This window comes from Eurosta solidaginis, chromosome 2 (assembly GCF_040869045.1).
Source record: "Eurosta solidaginis isolate ZX-2024a chromosome 2, ASM4086904v1, whole genome shotgun sequence".
Taxonomy (NCBI): Eukaryota; Metazoa; Arthropoda; class Insecta; order Diptera; family Tephritidae; genus Eurosta; species Eurosta solidaginis.
The window spans coordinates 39,574,887-39,590,326 of NC_090320.1; the positions used below are offsets into that span (position 1 = coordinate 39,574,887).

Sequence of the window (15,440 nt, forward strand, 5' to 3'; positions counted from 1 at the left end):
TTCATTTGTTCGATTGTCTTGGGAAAGCTTTTGCTTCACCAATTTGAGTGTTCTTGCGAAGGATGAAGCCTCCTAACCTGGTTAAAATATGTGCCTACGTATTCACATTTGTAACAGGAGCCGTAACGTGTTGGTGATATTTAAACATGGTTGATAGACTGTATCAAATGTGATTTACTTCAAAGGACTAGTTGGGGATAAGGCCACCAACTTTAGGAAATGTCAAACCGGGGACTTGGGTGTTGAATGATGAAATCTGAAAATCAAAATTAACATTTCAGACGCTATTTTATAGTTAAGGAAATAAAGTGATTTTTCAAACCCTTACCCTTACTGATTGGGACAATGAGTTGGACGGCAAGTTTTTCCTAATTTTAAGAGGGGTATAGGGCGCAAATTACGCAATAGGGCCTCAAATTACGAAGAGTCCCATATACCTTACCCACTACTGTGTTAACATGATCGATCGCAGTGAGGCTCGAGTTCAACACAACTCCAAGGCTTTTATCTTTATTAATGGTTGTTATAACAGCGTTCCCGATGCTTATTTTAGGTATTAAGCCTCGAAGCATCCTTTTTCGCAATGGGCAAGCAGTACGATTTTCCAGCATTGAGGCACAAGCCATTGCAATTAGCCCAACCAAATATCGCCGATAAGTCACTATTGATTTTAAGGCAAAGATCAGGAGTAGCACTAAAGTCACCATCCAAGCACAGCTGAATATCATCAGCATAAGCGTGCATATTTACATATCTGCATACATTGAACACAGCATTAATAAAAAGACTAAAAACAAAGGGCCAAGTATAGATCCTTGGGGAACACCCGCAACTATTTCCATCGGCTCTGACACATCTTTTCCATTCATAACAATTTGAATCCTGCCTGATAAATAGCTTTCAATCATCTTTCGAGCATTATTACTGAATCTAAAATACTTTTGTAGCTTATAGCACAGTAGTGTGTGATTGACTGAGTCAAAAGCTTTCGAGAAATCGAGTAGACACAGGATTGTTAGTTGGCCTTTGTTAAAGGGTACGCGTATGTCATCATGTCAAGATTTTTATAAGAGCAGTGGAGGAGCTGTGCCCAGCTCTGAAGCCTAACTGGTATGGCGAGATTAGATTGTGTACAGACACGTGGGTCCTGATTTGTTCCGCCAACAAGCTTTCGAACGCTTTTGATAAAATCGGTAAGATGCTAATAGGCCTGAAATTTCCCGGGGAAAACGCTTTTCTATTTTTGGGGTGAGGTCGAACTTTGGCCACTTTCCACAATTCCGGGAAGCATTAGGTTGTTATCGAATGGTTGATTATATGACAATGAGAGGCAGAATCATTTTTACAAATATAATTGGAATTCCATCTACTCCGATTGCTTTGCATATATCTTCAACTTAAGTATGTGCTGAGAATCATTTCAAAGGAGTATTTAAACCCCTGGAGGCTACTAAAGGATTTTGCATCACAGATTGCGCTTATACTTTCAACCAATCGGGATATAGAATTTTTGAAAAAATCGGCACCTTTTTCGGGTAACTTGCTTTTTTTAACAACTTGAGGACAATTTGAAAAAATGTTCGACTTGGGTCATTATATTTAAATTCATTGCTCTTTATTAATTTTTTGGAAAAATTATGCGAAGTGAGCATTTAGATTTATTATATAACTTTTCTTTTAGTGTTTTGTTTTAATAACTTGGTGAATTCGGTGATGCAAAATCCGCGTTAGCTGGCATTGAATACGCCTATTTTCTAAAACAACTTTTGAACGGTTAGAAAGTGTCAAATTTCGCAATTGGATTTGTATAACTTGCAGTGATGCGCATCACTTGATACCCCTTTCGACTATACCGGACGAATTTTCGAAAAGAACAATAAATGGCCTAGACAGCCTTAAAAGAATATAGTGAAGCGCCGAACGCCGTCGCCGCGACGATATTTTTGACATTCGACGGCAGCGTGCCAAAAACGACGAAAATCGGCTGCGGCGGCGTTTATCTGCGATGTATATCTCTAGACGCGATGACATATAAGTTCAATGTGGCCTTCACCGTTATGGTCGGGCCAGTATCTTAATGGTTATCAAAACACAAAGGAACATTAACAACCATACACATCAAAACCTTTGGAGTGATCCCGTATGGACACTGGAGAGCTCCTAGTACACAATGTGGCTGCACAAGTAAGCATAAAAATGTGTGGATCAAAAACTAGCGAATAAAGCAAATATGTCCATACAAAAACACTGGTGTGAGTATCAAGGGAAATTGCCATTGATTAGTGCGGTTACAACTACATGAACAAGGGATGCCAGTGCACACTTTTGATCAGCGCTTTTGTTGTTCTATTGGTCCAGCTGGCATTAATGCAGCACAAACGACTTTAATGCACGACTTTAACTCAGAACACAAAACAAGCAATCAAACATGTTACGTAACTCTAAAATGAACTCGCAGCTATTAAGCACATGAAACCTACACACAACAATATATACTTGTATGTCTGAGTTAAATTATGTTTATATTTCAACAAAACTTTAAATTTGTAGTTTTAAACTTTTTTGTTTTTTTTGTATACTTTTTGTTGCTGTTATTTTTAAATGCTGTTTTGTTAACGGTCAACAAGCTGGTGATAGAGTTAATTTTGTGTATTTTGTTGACAAATTTTTCACACTCGCTGACTCACACACATACAACCACACGAATATTGTTGCGCTGAGACCATAAGCTTTGCATATTGAGGTGTGCCTGCAAGTTTTTTATTATTATTTTCTTATTTTGTTTTTTGTTTTTGTGTGCGAGCTCATTAAAATTTATGAGGCTCAGTTCAGAGCCACCTTTTCACCTCCCAACTTCTCATAAGTGGTTAAACTCATAACTTGTAACAAAATTAACTCTGAATAAAAGAAATAGCTTGCGAAAGAGGGGATAACATGAAATATTAGCAGTTTTATACATCACTATGCTGCTACTTAATAAATGCACAACAACAATAAAGCAAGCACTCACACTTATGTACATGTACACATTAAAGCAAGCAGTCACATGTATGTACGTGAACACATCATAGCAAGCAGCCACACATACACATCACCAGCAGCTTGCAGAAAGAGAAACAATCAAATATTACTTTATCATCAGCTAAGAGCAGAAGTTGTTACTCACACATACACACGCATATAGCTAAATACCCAAGTATGCGATACAACTGTTCCAGAAATTTGGGGGCTTATTTCCAATGGCCCCTGGCAGGACATTATTAAATGCTACTTTAATGTAAAAAATGTGCCAAAAGCAAATTCTTTGTATTCGCTTTCAAATCGAACGGAGCCGCCGAGGAATCCTATCCCGTACGTACAGCGTTTTTTGGAGAAATTACGAGATACAAATTGGTCCGAAGTCCTTAGGTGATAGGTGAGGACTTTAGCAGTTCTTTGGAATAGAATAAAAGTAACCTTGATAAAGTACCAAGTTCAGTATGTCGACCTGATGTTATCACATCACAAAGAAATTTGTTTACTTCTGAAATGCAACACAGCTAACTTAATTTTAGTTTGGTTATGTAATTTAAGTAAAGAATGTTTGAAGTTCTTAAATAATACATTGAATTTATGTATGAAAAATTTAAAATTATTCTCATTAGCATTTCACCATTTACCGAAAAATAGACGAGTAAATTATGTAGCAATTAGTTTTGTCATTTGCTTTTGTGTGTGTTTGTAATTTTATAGTATTTCATAAATGCATTCAAACAAAGTTACGTAATTATAGTATACAGCATGTTGTTTACTTATTCGCAAATGTGTTGAAATTTGGTTTCGAAACGAATTGGGCCATAAAAAAAAAATAAATGTAAGGCGCGATAACCTCCGAAGAGATCTAAGGCCGAGCTTCTCTTCCAATTTGCGTCGTGCTCCTCTTGATTTTTCCCTACAAATTGGCCGGATGGCACCTACATGTTTTATGCCGACTCCGAACGGCATCTGCCAGGCAGATGAGTTTTCACTGAGAGCTTTTCATGGCAGAAATACAATCGGAGCGCTTGCCAGACACTGCCGAGGGGCGACCCCGCTTAGAAAAATTTTCTTCTAATTGAAAAATCTTATTTCTAAAATTTTGATGTTGCGTTGCCCGGGAGTTGAACCCAGGGCATACGGAGTGATAGGCGGAGCACGCTACCATCACACCACGGTGGCCGCCAATTGGGCCATACACAGCTGATATTTATGGTCATTCAAGGCTTGATTGCATTTTAATTGGTTTTTAAGCAGACAGCGCAGTGCCAGAAAGGATTATTTGAAAGTGGATAAATAATTTAAAAAAAATTTTTAAAGCTTAACAGTTTGAATGAGCCTATTTTTGTAGCGTGGTTGAAAATTGTTGTTTAATTTAAATATTTTCAGACATTCAATTGCAGGTGAGTTTACATATTATAAGCCACATTACGTAGGGAAGTGGAACGTTATGGCTTTTACGGATTATTAGCCTCCCAGTCAGCACAAAGAAAATGTAATATAACATAACAGCCTTGAAAGAGTCACGAAATAATACTGAAAAAATCCAAAATAATAGCTTGAAAATCGTCCGGAAATAAAACTGAAATAATAATTAGATAGATCCGAAACGATATCAAAATTAAACAAAATTATTAAGGAAGCAATCCGTAAATAGTGATAGCCCTGGAAGCGTCTTAAAATATTGCCAAACTGACGGCATATATAGTTGCGAAATGGATCAAAATACTTGAAAGAATAGTAAGTAAAATATTTCAAAATATTCCCGAAAGAAATTGGCCTAAAATAATTCAAAAAAAGGCTTGAAATATTTCGGAATTAGGCCGAAAATTAACCGTTTGTTAATCCGAAAACTGCCTACTCTCACAAAATTGTTTAGAAATCCATATAAAGATTTATGTAAGTAAATATTGTGGCGACAATTAGCATTTCTTACATCACTATGCTGTTAGTAAATAACCACAACGACAATAAGCCATTTACACACATACATAGAAGGTAAAGAAGAATATTTGACTCACATTACCAACAGCTTGAAGCAAAGAAATTATTTCCCATACACATATGCAGTCAGCAGATAAGGGTGTCTGACATTTGGTAGTATAACGCCATCCACGTGAACGTCCAATATTTGCGTCATGTGTGCCTTCCAAGTAGTAAGCAGAAACTACTTCATATATTGCGCCAAGTCCCAGAAATTGATAGAAACTCGTTCTAGAGTGAAAGCAGCTTTGATATGTTGACATGATTGAGTCATAATAACAAAAGCTTGGGCCTCCAAGCAACTAAATCTTCACATTTATAATACTGTAGCGAATATAAGCAATTTCGATACATCACTATGCCGCCCATTATAAATGCTGGACAATAGCCACAGCAAAGCAAGAATTTATAAAGGAAACAGTCACACATACATATGATCAGCAGCTTAGAGCGACAACGGCAGTACTTTCACATATACACAGTAGGGGGACTCATAAAAGCATATAAACTTATAAGGTGAAAAATTATATCCATTTACACACGCTGTTATATGAACGCACCTAGAAATACTCTTGATAAACTTGATTGTTTATCAGCTGTACTATTGCCAAACAAAAATTTGTTGAGTGTTTACAAATTAAAAAATGCCAAGATTAAGTGAAAAATCAAAACTAAAACGTCTTTACTAAGATATTCTTGTAAATGTCTCGCTGATGTTGGAGATTTCTGATGAAAATGCCTTCTGTAATGTCTGCAAGGTTGCATTCCTTTGAGCTTACCGCGTTTACACAATGAAATGTGCGCGTAAATTTATACAAATTGTGTAAATGATTTTTCATACAAAATTTGACAGTTCGTTTACGCACTAGATAAATTTATACGTTTACACACTTTATAAGGCATTTATACGGTTACATGAGTCCCCCTAGTAACAAAGAGCGCAGATGACATTACTCACGCATATACATGTATATAAAAATATAATTTGAGATACAGACACAAGAAATAAATAAGCAACTATTCGAGACGGATGTTCACGAAAAGTCTAGATCCTGAGATAAATAGGTGAGCGCCGCAACTTACAAGTGCAACATTATAAGTGCACTACGCGAGTAATGCAATTATGAAGCACTGCACCATAGTTGTATTTTAATTAAATAAAAATTTGCTAAACTGAATATTTCGGTATTTGTTCTAACGTTAACAGAAGGTGCAGAGTAATCAAGAATTTCATAAAATTTGCTATATTTTTAATAATATTATCAACTTTTATCGAAATGAACTAAATAAGGTATATATTTAATAAATAAGTTGAACTAGTTTATTTGAAAACCAATTCAAGTAATGAATGTTCACTTCTTTTTGACTTTTCCCCTGACAAACATTATCCCTTTATATTGATTATCGCTCATCACAAACACTTACCTCACTATCATTGCTGTGCAAAATGAGTTTAAAACCGGGCAGCAAATGTGTCTCCTTATTCACATCATCCAATGCCAGTCTTGCTGCTGGCATACACGCTTGTCCACCCTGCCATCCTCCTGTGCCTGCTATCGGAAATATGCCACCTATATGCAGCTCATCTGCACGTCCAACGTTTGTTAAATCGGCGTTATGTACAATCAATGAAAGTAGCAAAAATATCCAAAATGTTACAACACCATCATATGTCATATCCTGCCGAGTGAAAAGAGGGAAAAGAGCAATAAGTATTTAATATAAATATTTACAAACATCAAAAGGCTAATATGCTAACATTGAAAGAAAAAGTTAATTGAAAACTTATGAAAAAATATACTTTTATATGTATGCGTATACTTGTTTACATACACATGAATAATTTAAAACGCATTTAGCACCTGAAAGTGATGATCATAATTTTGTTTCTCTTTTTTTCGTTAGCAGCAAAAAATTTTATAAAAAAACTCAATAAATTTTTTTTGTCAAGGTAAATAGGTTGTTGTTCGTAGACAGCAGTTTTATTTGCATATCAAAAAAAAAAAATTGTCTAGCTAATTTTAAACTTCTTTTTACTAGCAGCCAATATTATGCATTTTATGTAAATGTTGACATTTCATTATAGACAAGCAAGTAATGTAAATATTTAAACTGTATATGTAATAGGTCTTGTCATAATTTGTGTGCAGCTACATGCTAGGGATTACATCCGCTTTATACGACTTCTACGTACTGCAATATGTACTTACGGAAGTACACATTTTGCTTTCATACGACTGGATAATCGCTGCTTTAATGATAATCTAATAATTTCTTATTAATGATGTGCATATGTATGTGCACAAAAAGGCCCTCACAGACATCCACAAAAATGTGTCAGATTAAGTACTATGCCAACAATTGCGCGGTTATGCCCGTTCTCAAAGCCATAGACGCTGAACACGCTGTTTAGGAAAGCAACCCATTCAGAGAGAAACGCGTCATTCTAGCTCAACTTCGATCTGGAGACTGTAATAGGTTAAAGTCTTACTTAGCCGAAATCAACCCCGACATACCCAATGTATGTCGTGCGTGTCACTAGTCCCCACATCACACCAACCATCTTTTTTGAAATGCGATGAGGAACCAACACGTTTATCTCTCCAACAGGGTCCAACCCTGTTGAAACTGCAAGTTTCCTCAAACTCACGCTAGATAATATTGATGACAGTTTAAGAGCGGTCGCACCTATAATATTGAGCGAAGCTCTAATGCAACAACAGCAGCAACGCCGATAGCAAATTCGCAAAGTTCTGATAACGAATTAATATATTTCAATTGAATAAAATTAAATTAAATGAACTAACATCGATCCAATGAAATTGTTTTGACTGGAAACCCGATTATAGGAAATTAATTAAAATAAAATGAAATGAAATGGAATGAAGTCAGATGAAACGAAATAAAATGAAACGGAATAAAATTAAAGGAAAGATATAAAATTATATGAAATAAAACGAAATAAAATGAAACAATAGAATATGAAAGTATATGAGATGAAATGATATAGAAAAAAAATTAAATGATATGGAAATGTAAAGCAATGACAAAAAACTATATGAAATGAATCAAAATAAAATAGAGTATAATGAAGTGAAATAAAATAAAAGAAATTAAATGAAATTAAAATGTTCTAAATGAAGTGACATAGAACGAAATGAAACGAAATAAAACAGAATTTAATGAAATGACATGAAATGAAATCCAACGAAACGGATTGAAATGAAATGAAATAAAAATCAATTAAATGGAATAAAATTAAAAGAAATAGAAATCAATTAAACTATATGAAAATGAAGCTCAATTGAAACGAATAAAACTATGTGAAATAAAACGAAATGAAAAGCGATGAAATAAAAAAAGTGCATAGTATGAAAATGAAACGAAAGAATATGAAAGTGAGATGAAATGAAATGAGATAGAAAAAAATTTAATAATATGGAAATGAAAAGCAATGATAGAAAATTATATGAAATAAAGCAGAATTTAATGAATTTACATGGAATGAAATGGAACGAAACGGAATGAAACGAAATTAAATTAAATTAAATGTAATGAAATAATATGAAATGAAATGACATGGAATGCAATGAAACAAAGAGAAAAACAAATGGAAGGAAATAATAGGAAATGAAACGAAACAGAAAGAAATTAAACGAAATTAAAATAAATAAAAATTTATTTTCTCAACTTTATAATGCATTAATACATATATGTGACCCGGCCTATGAAAAGGTGGCTTATGACTAAAAAAAAGAAATTGCGTGAAACAGCTGTTAAAGATAAACAATGCATTTCTTCAGTTTCTTAGTAGTTTTCTGTTTTATTTTATTTTTTTTTTTTTGAGTCATAAGCCACGTTTTCATAGGCCGGGTCACATATGATATATATGTAATACATAAATTAAATGGTGTTAATCTAAGCCAGACCTGTATTCTAAAACATCGCCTGGTCCACATTTTCGTTGCCGGAATCTGTAGCACGATAACCAATAGAATGGCAGCGCTTAAGCATGTACATACATACATACATAAGTACCTATGTACGTCACATGAATTGGGGCGTGCAACTTGGTACTTCTGCAATCGCACACAATTTGGAGGCATAAAAAATTGAAGCTCCCCTGCGTAAGGTACAATGCAATTGTACTTTACTTTCATTATGTACTTACAACGGAATGCCCTATTAATGTTTAAGTTGCAGCTAACATAGAAAACAAATGGTTGTTAGTTATCTAAAAACCAACAAATAAATGTTGCAAAAGTATTTACCTCTATTTACGTCCAAAAAGCGCTATTTTTGTTTTTAAGAACATGCAGAAATATTTCCAAATATGCGAGATTGCGTAAAATATTAATTTTTAATGACAGCTGTCTATTTATTTTAGGATTTTTTGTATATACCACATACATTTAGGCGCATATGAATTTTTGAAAATACCCACAAAAGTGCGGTGGTGTTAGTATTTTTCAGAAAAATATGAGATGGTACTGAAATTCGAGGTGAAAATGGCAAAAAACGGGCAGCGTTGGTTGGCAGGGGAGTAAAAGGGCAATTAATGGTGACTTATAACCATTAAACCATAACCAGATAAAACAGCTGATCGAACCAACCTTATGGAAATCAATGTAATCGGTTAATGGTGCCATACCATAACGCTAAGGCCATAACCATACCATAGCCAACCAATTGATTTTTGGTTTCTCGCCATATCCATAACCTAAAAATATTTGAGTTGGTAAATTTAATAACTTTTTGTAGATTTTGTTCATTGTTTTGGATACGTTATGACTAAGAGTCTTATTTTTTGTGGAATATGTTTGTATTTTTTTTGCATTTTTATTCATTTTTATGATATTTTCACGATTTTTAGGTTAAGGCACCATTAATCGATCACATTGGAGATGGTTATGGATTTGAGTATGGTTACGACCATGGCGTTAGGGTTAGGGAAGTTTAATTAGCCCTTAACATTTATTAAGTCCATACAGTTTAAATAACTTCTTTCTAACAGCATACTTTTGCATACTTTTAGGGGCAACAAAAATTGTTTCTTTTTTTTCATACTTTAAAACGCACTTTCCGCACATATAACGCTACAAAGTACCCTATTTAAAAGATCACAATAAACAAGAATTATTTTTCATACCGATTTCATTAATATTTTATGCGTCCTTTTTAGTAACATTTCAATCGGCAAGTAACCATGTGCTTTAAATATAGAATTCCTACATTTACGCAGTAGACATTCCTTTATCAAATATATTTATTCTTACTTTCTTACAAGTGGCGTGGTAAGCCGTTATCTGATATGAGCTTTGGGCCATTCTGCTTCTCACAAAAAGGACAAGTACCCTTTGAAGTTTGGCAATCGTTGACAATTTAATTTTAGTGCTCGCTTTTTGCTTTGTTAAATTTATCACTTTGTTGATTTCTTTCAATTTTTGTACAATTTTATGCATGAGTTGAGCAGTAAATGGAATATTAAGTGCGTAAATTCGACTGACCAATGGAAATGAGCAAATGTAGCATACCCTATAGGACACTCAAATACTTAGCTATCAATCTCAGGTTCTACTAATCTGTATGTATTTCAAATTAGCCGTATTTTTTTTACATGTATATACATATCCACTTAATTTTTATATGGACTGCTAAATTCATAGCTTTATCTACACTTTTGAATTTGTTGCGCAACCAATTAGTACTGCTGAATTTCAGTATGCATTATACTCATTTCCAACTAAAATAACGCTCTCCATTTTATCTCTACACTATGCTCCACCGAAAAGCGTTTATGTCCACGATTCATCGCAACCGATTCAAGTGTAGTTTATACACTATGACTAGCAGAGGTGCGTGTATTCGCTAACAAGTACCACCAGTTTTGTAGCGAGTTAATTAACCAATGTCGCTGGTCTTCAATCATTGTCGCTAGATGGGTCTCCTAAATATTACATAAGTGATGATAAGCGTTTTTTAGCCGCAAATGTAGATGTATATGCAAGTAAAACAAAACACGGCTATTATATCAAATACGAATTGACATCTTTTAAGCAAACTACAAGCCAGATTTTTTCGTACTAACTAGTAGCTATTTAATTTTGAACTAACTACAGCCTCGGTGTTTTTAAACTAGTTTGTAGCTAGTTGATAATATATATACTAGTTGTTGTTGTTGTTGTAGCAATAAGATTACTCCCCGAAGGCTTTGGGGAGTGTTATCGATGTGATGGTCCTTTGCCGGATACAGAACCGGTACGGTCCGGTAACACAGCACCATTAAGGTGCTAACCCGACCATCTCGGGAACGATTTATATGGCCACATTCAACCTTCAGGCCATCCCTCCCTCCCCACCCCCAAGTTCCGTGAGGAGCTTGGGGTCGCCAGAGCCAATCCTGTTAGTGAAACAGGATTCGCCGCGGATAGGTGAGGTTGACAATTGGGTTTGGAGAAGCTGTACATTGCGCTGGCAACCTGAAGGGTTGCACTACACAGCCTCTTGAATCTGGTATTTGAGTCGCCTCTTACGACAGACATACCTACTGCGGGTATATTCTGACCCCCTAATCCGTTGGGGGATATATATATACTAGCTCGTAGTCAGTAATTATAAAATGAAAGAAAAATGCCTCACAACGCTATTACATGGTTGCTAACTGCAACTTCACAACAATAATTTTATTAAATTATATTTATTTTATTGTGTGCTTGATAATTTCCAACAGGGGAAGTACGTAAACTTCAAATGTTTAAGTAGCCCTAAGTAATTTTCTAGTTTCAATGACATTGCAAATGTAGAGTAATTTAAGAATAATTTTTGCTTTACTGATTCTCTAAGTAGATTTAATAAAAAGCTGGCTCATTACAGGTAATCATTAGGTAAGAGTTTAAGCGAATTGTGGCTTCTTTAAACATGGCAAAAAGATGGAATCTGTAATTTGAGGCCTTTTTTGCGTCGAAAACTATTCTGACAAAAGAAATGAGGCGAAAGCTTGGTCAGTTTGCACAGATTTCGAATTAAACTAATAACATTGGTTAGAAAATATATCCGTGAAAAATTTATGAAACTTCTAGGATAAGTTAGGTTAAGAGACTTTAGTGCATAGTAAATGCCCTGAAAGAGTGCTGGGTCGGTCACATTCATCCAAAAAGATACCTTCTCAATTAAACTTAAAAAATAGACAAATATTCTTTTTATAACTTCACCAAGATTCTCTTCCAGCACTTCCTTACTAATTATTTATTATTTAGGGTCAACCTGGCTGTACAACAAATATGACAATGTTGGAGACTTACACTCCGGGAGAGTTCCATTTGCTAGGGAACTTCAGTTGTTTACTGCCTGGTCCTTCCAAAAGAGTGGCGCACTTATCACATAACTTGGTCAAACCAGCATAGCCACTCTATTTCCATTCGATGGACAATGTTGATGTCTCCGTTTTCGATACTCACCTTCACTAAAGCGCGAAGTGGTTAACCTTTCTTGGAACTTTTTAATAGAAAACTATTCGAAAATGAAATATTCTGTGATCACAGTACGAAGTCGTCAGCTTATTCGACTAATTAAATTTGTTTATTTTACCCAGAAGAATTCTGGTATTTCGTTAACCACTACTACCCATAGAAGAGGCGACTGAAATCTTTCTTGCGTTATGCCCTTTGTAATCGCCAAACATACCAAGCCTCTTGGTTCCATGTTGAGTACGTACCCTGCATGTGACTTACGTTACAACATTATTAAAGACATTTTCAATGACGGGGAAGATCGCTAGGATGTCCTGCCTTCCCGACAAGGCCCGCGTTTATTTAACAGCTCTGAGCTTACAGCAAATCGCGACTTCAGAACAAAGTATGTCTTGCGTGTAGCATATTTTAAGGCGCTTCAAACACATTGCAGTATATTGCCAATGGTGTTTTTTTTTTTTTTTTTTTTTTTTTTTTGTAAATTTCTCAGTCCAATATGTCTCTCAAATACTGTACTCTCGTTACCCTCTTACACTTCTTGTTTACAGAATGCATTACAAGGGCATGTGTCAGGTAGGATATCACAATTGAATCTCCACATTCTTACAGTCTCATTATATGAAAATGAAAATTCCCATAATCTTAGAAATGCAAAAGACGCTTCATATAATATACAGTATTGAATATCTTTCTCCTTTCGGCTTAGTTAAGTGTGCGGAAGGTGTGGCATAAAGTCAATGTGCATAACGCCAATTGACATTATGACCACTTCAAATGGTAGCAAGTTCATTTGACGTTATAACCAAATGAAATAGTCACATAATAAAATTTTAATTTGTTACACAATACCCATTGACTAAACTGACATTATGGTCGTCAAGCCTAAAGGTTACTCACTGGAAGAAAATACAGGCCTGCCAAAATACTGCCCTCAGAACCGCTACGGGCTACCTTCCTATGTCCCCAGAACACCATCTACACAATGAGGGGAGAGTACTCCCCATTAGGGAGAGAAATGAAATGCTTACCAAACAATTTCTGTTGAATACCCAGAAACCTGTGCATCCCAACAGAAATCTGACTGATGAGGTTACACTGCCCAGGGGCTTAAGGGGTCATCTCCGTAAGCATTATAAGGAAATACGGCACCTGAGAACACACCGGGATGAGGCAAAAAAGCACAAACAGATCCTCAGTGATATCCACAAACAGGCGTCGGACCTCTATGCCAGGAATTTCCCGGAAAATTCGGTACTCAAGAAAAAATACACAGAACCAGCAGAGGAGGAACGCACTATCCCTAGGGAAACGCGCGTCACTCTAGCTCATCTTCGATCTGGTTATTGTAACAGGTTAAACTCTTACCTATCCAGAATCAACACCAACATACAAAATATATGTCCTGCTTGCAATGTATCCCCACATGACACCAACCAGCGCTCCATTTGTAGTGTGGCACCAACGCCTGCCTCTAACAACCCTCTCTTTATGGTCCACCCGTGTTAAGCCAGTAAGTTTCCTTGGACTCCCCTTAGAGGACATTGATGACAATTTGTGATTGGTCGCACCTATTGGATGGGGGAGCTCACAAAATATTGAGGTTGCTGCTTTTGTAATTGTGATTAGATTCATCCCGAAGGTTTTGTACTCCCAACTGAGAGGTTGATAGTATTTTGCTGGAAAGAAATAAAGTATGCTCCTAAGCTAACACCTTACGCTGCTAGCCTGCCTAAATTTAGATCGTTTTATCATGACCATTGTGAAACTTATAGGTCACCATCACTCGTGTTTCGCAGTAATACCGCCGACAAGTTCCTTTAGGTAGCTATTATCAGTGGCCTTGCTTACAGCATAAATCGCAGCAGATCCTCGTTATAGGCACCCGCTATTATTGTGAAATATGCTTGATAAAGACGCTAGGCTATGAACAATTTTGAAAGCTTAATAAATGAAACTGCAATATATGAGTCACTCTTTATGATGTCGATAATCCTTTTTTTACCTCACTTCAGTGAATTTCACTAAAAGGCTAAAAAAGTTAAGAATATTTTTCATTTTCATAAATTAAAATTTTTTGGGTTTCATACGCTATAATTTCTTAAATATTATCTCCCAACTCGAATGGCTTTAAGACGTCGGTGCTCGTTTGATTCCTCATCCAAACCACATATCACACATCTGCTATTACTGACCAAGAATTATTTAAAGGCTTGTGACGCCATAACGCAGTGTCCAGTCGGAATACCCACCATAAGTCCACAGTCCTTTCGTTTTGATGATAGGATTAACTTTTTTAGTTTAAAGTTGTAAGACCAACACATGATCTTCGACACTTTGTAGCCCCGCGCGGGTCTACGCCTTTTCCGCTTCGTTGATCATGTGACCCTCTCACCTTCTCTTAATCTCGCACAATCTAATTGAGACGTCTACGGAGCAAGATTCGAGAGATGCGCCCTTTCCACTTTTTCATTTGCATATATGCCTCCCCCTTTCCCGATTCCTTCCAGGTACTGCTTTCACTCTAACACACTTTTAAATGCTGTTCTATGCGAGATTATAGCCTTAATTGCTGCTTGGCTGTCATTATAAAAGTTAACGCGGCGGCAGTTTAAGCTATTTTCTTATAATGTTTCCACTGCTTTGATTTCAGCTACAGCGGTTTGACATCTTATGGAATCTGTTTATTATATCAGCACAGTATACGGCAGACAATTCCCCTTCTAGTACTTTGAAGACATGCGTGTACAGGTGTACACGTGTATCTTCTCGTCCGCCAACCTTTTGCGCCAACTATTCACCTCTATTGTGGCTCCAGCAGCCCCTCCGAAGCGCAGATACGGCATTAGGTAATCTGTTCGTCCTGTAATTGTTGACGCTATAATATTATGAACCTATGGTCTACGCTGAAGCTGCCCCGAAGCACTTAGCTTCGTTGCATTTGTTAATGGCGCGTTCTTTGGCACTAGCTCCAGA

General features: G+C 36.0%; 1 protein-coding gene across 5 annotated transcripts in view; it reads right to left on the reverse strand.

Annotated features, from left to right (window-relative positions):
• GABA-B-R1 (gamma-aminobutyric acid type B receptor subunit 1) overlaps positions 1-15,440 on the reverse strand; it is a 724,819-nt gene that overhangs the window by 550,307 nt on the left and 159,072 nt on the right. For 4 of the 5 annotated variants that reach the window (XM_067765072.1, XM_067765071.1, XM_067765070.1 and 1 more), the window contains one exon: positions 6,424-6,678. In XM_067765072.1, the coding sequence (XP_067621173.1) occupies positions 6,424-6,675 (252 nt within the window). In that variant the 5' untranslated portion in view covers positions 6,676-6,678. Of the gene's footprint in view, positions 1-6,423; positions 6,679-15,440 lie in introns of those variants that run through there. The other variant, XM_067765074.1, reaches the window with a different exon arrangement.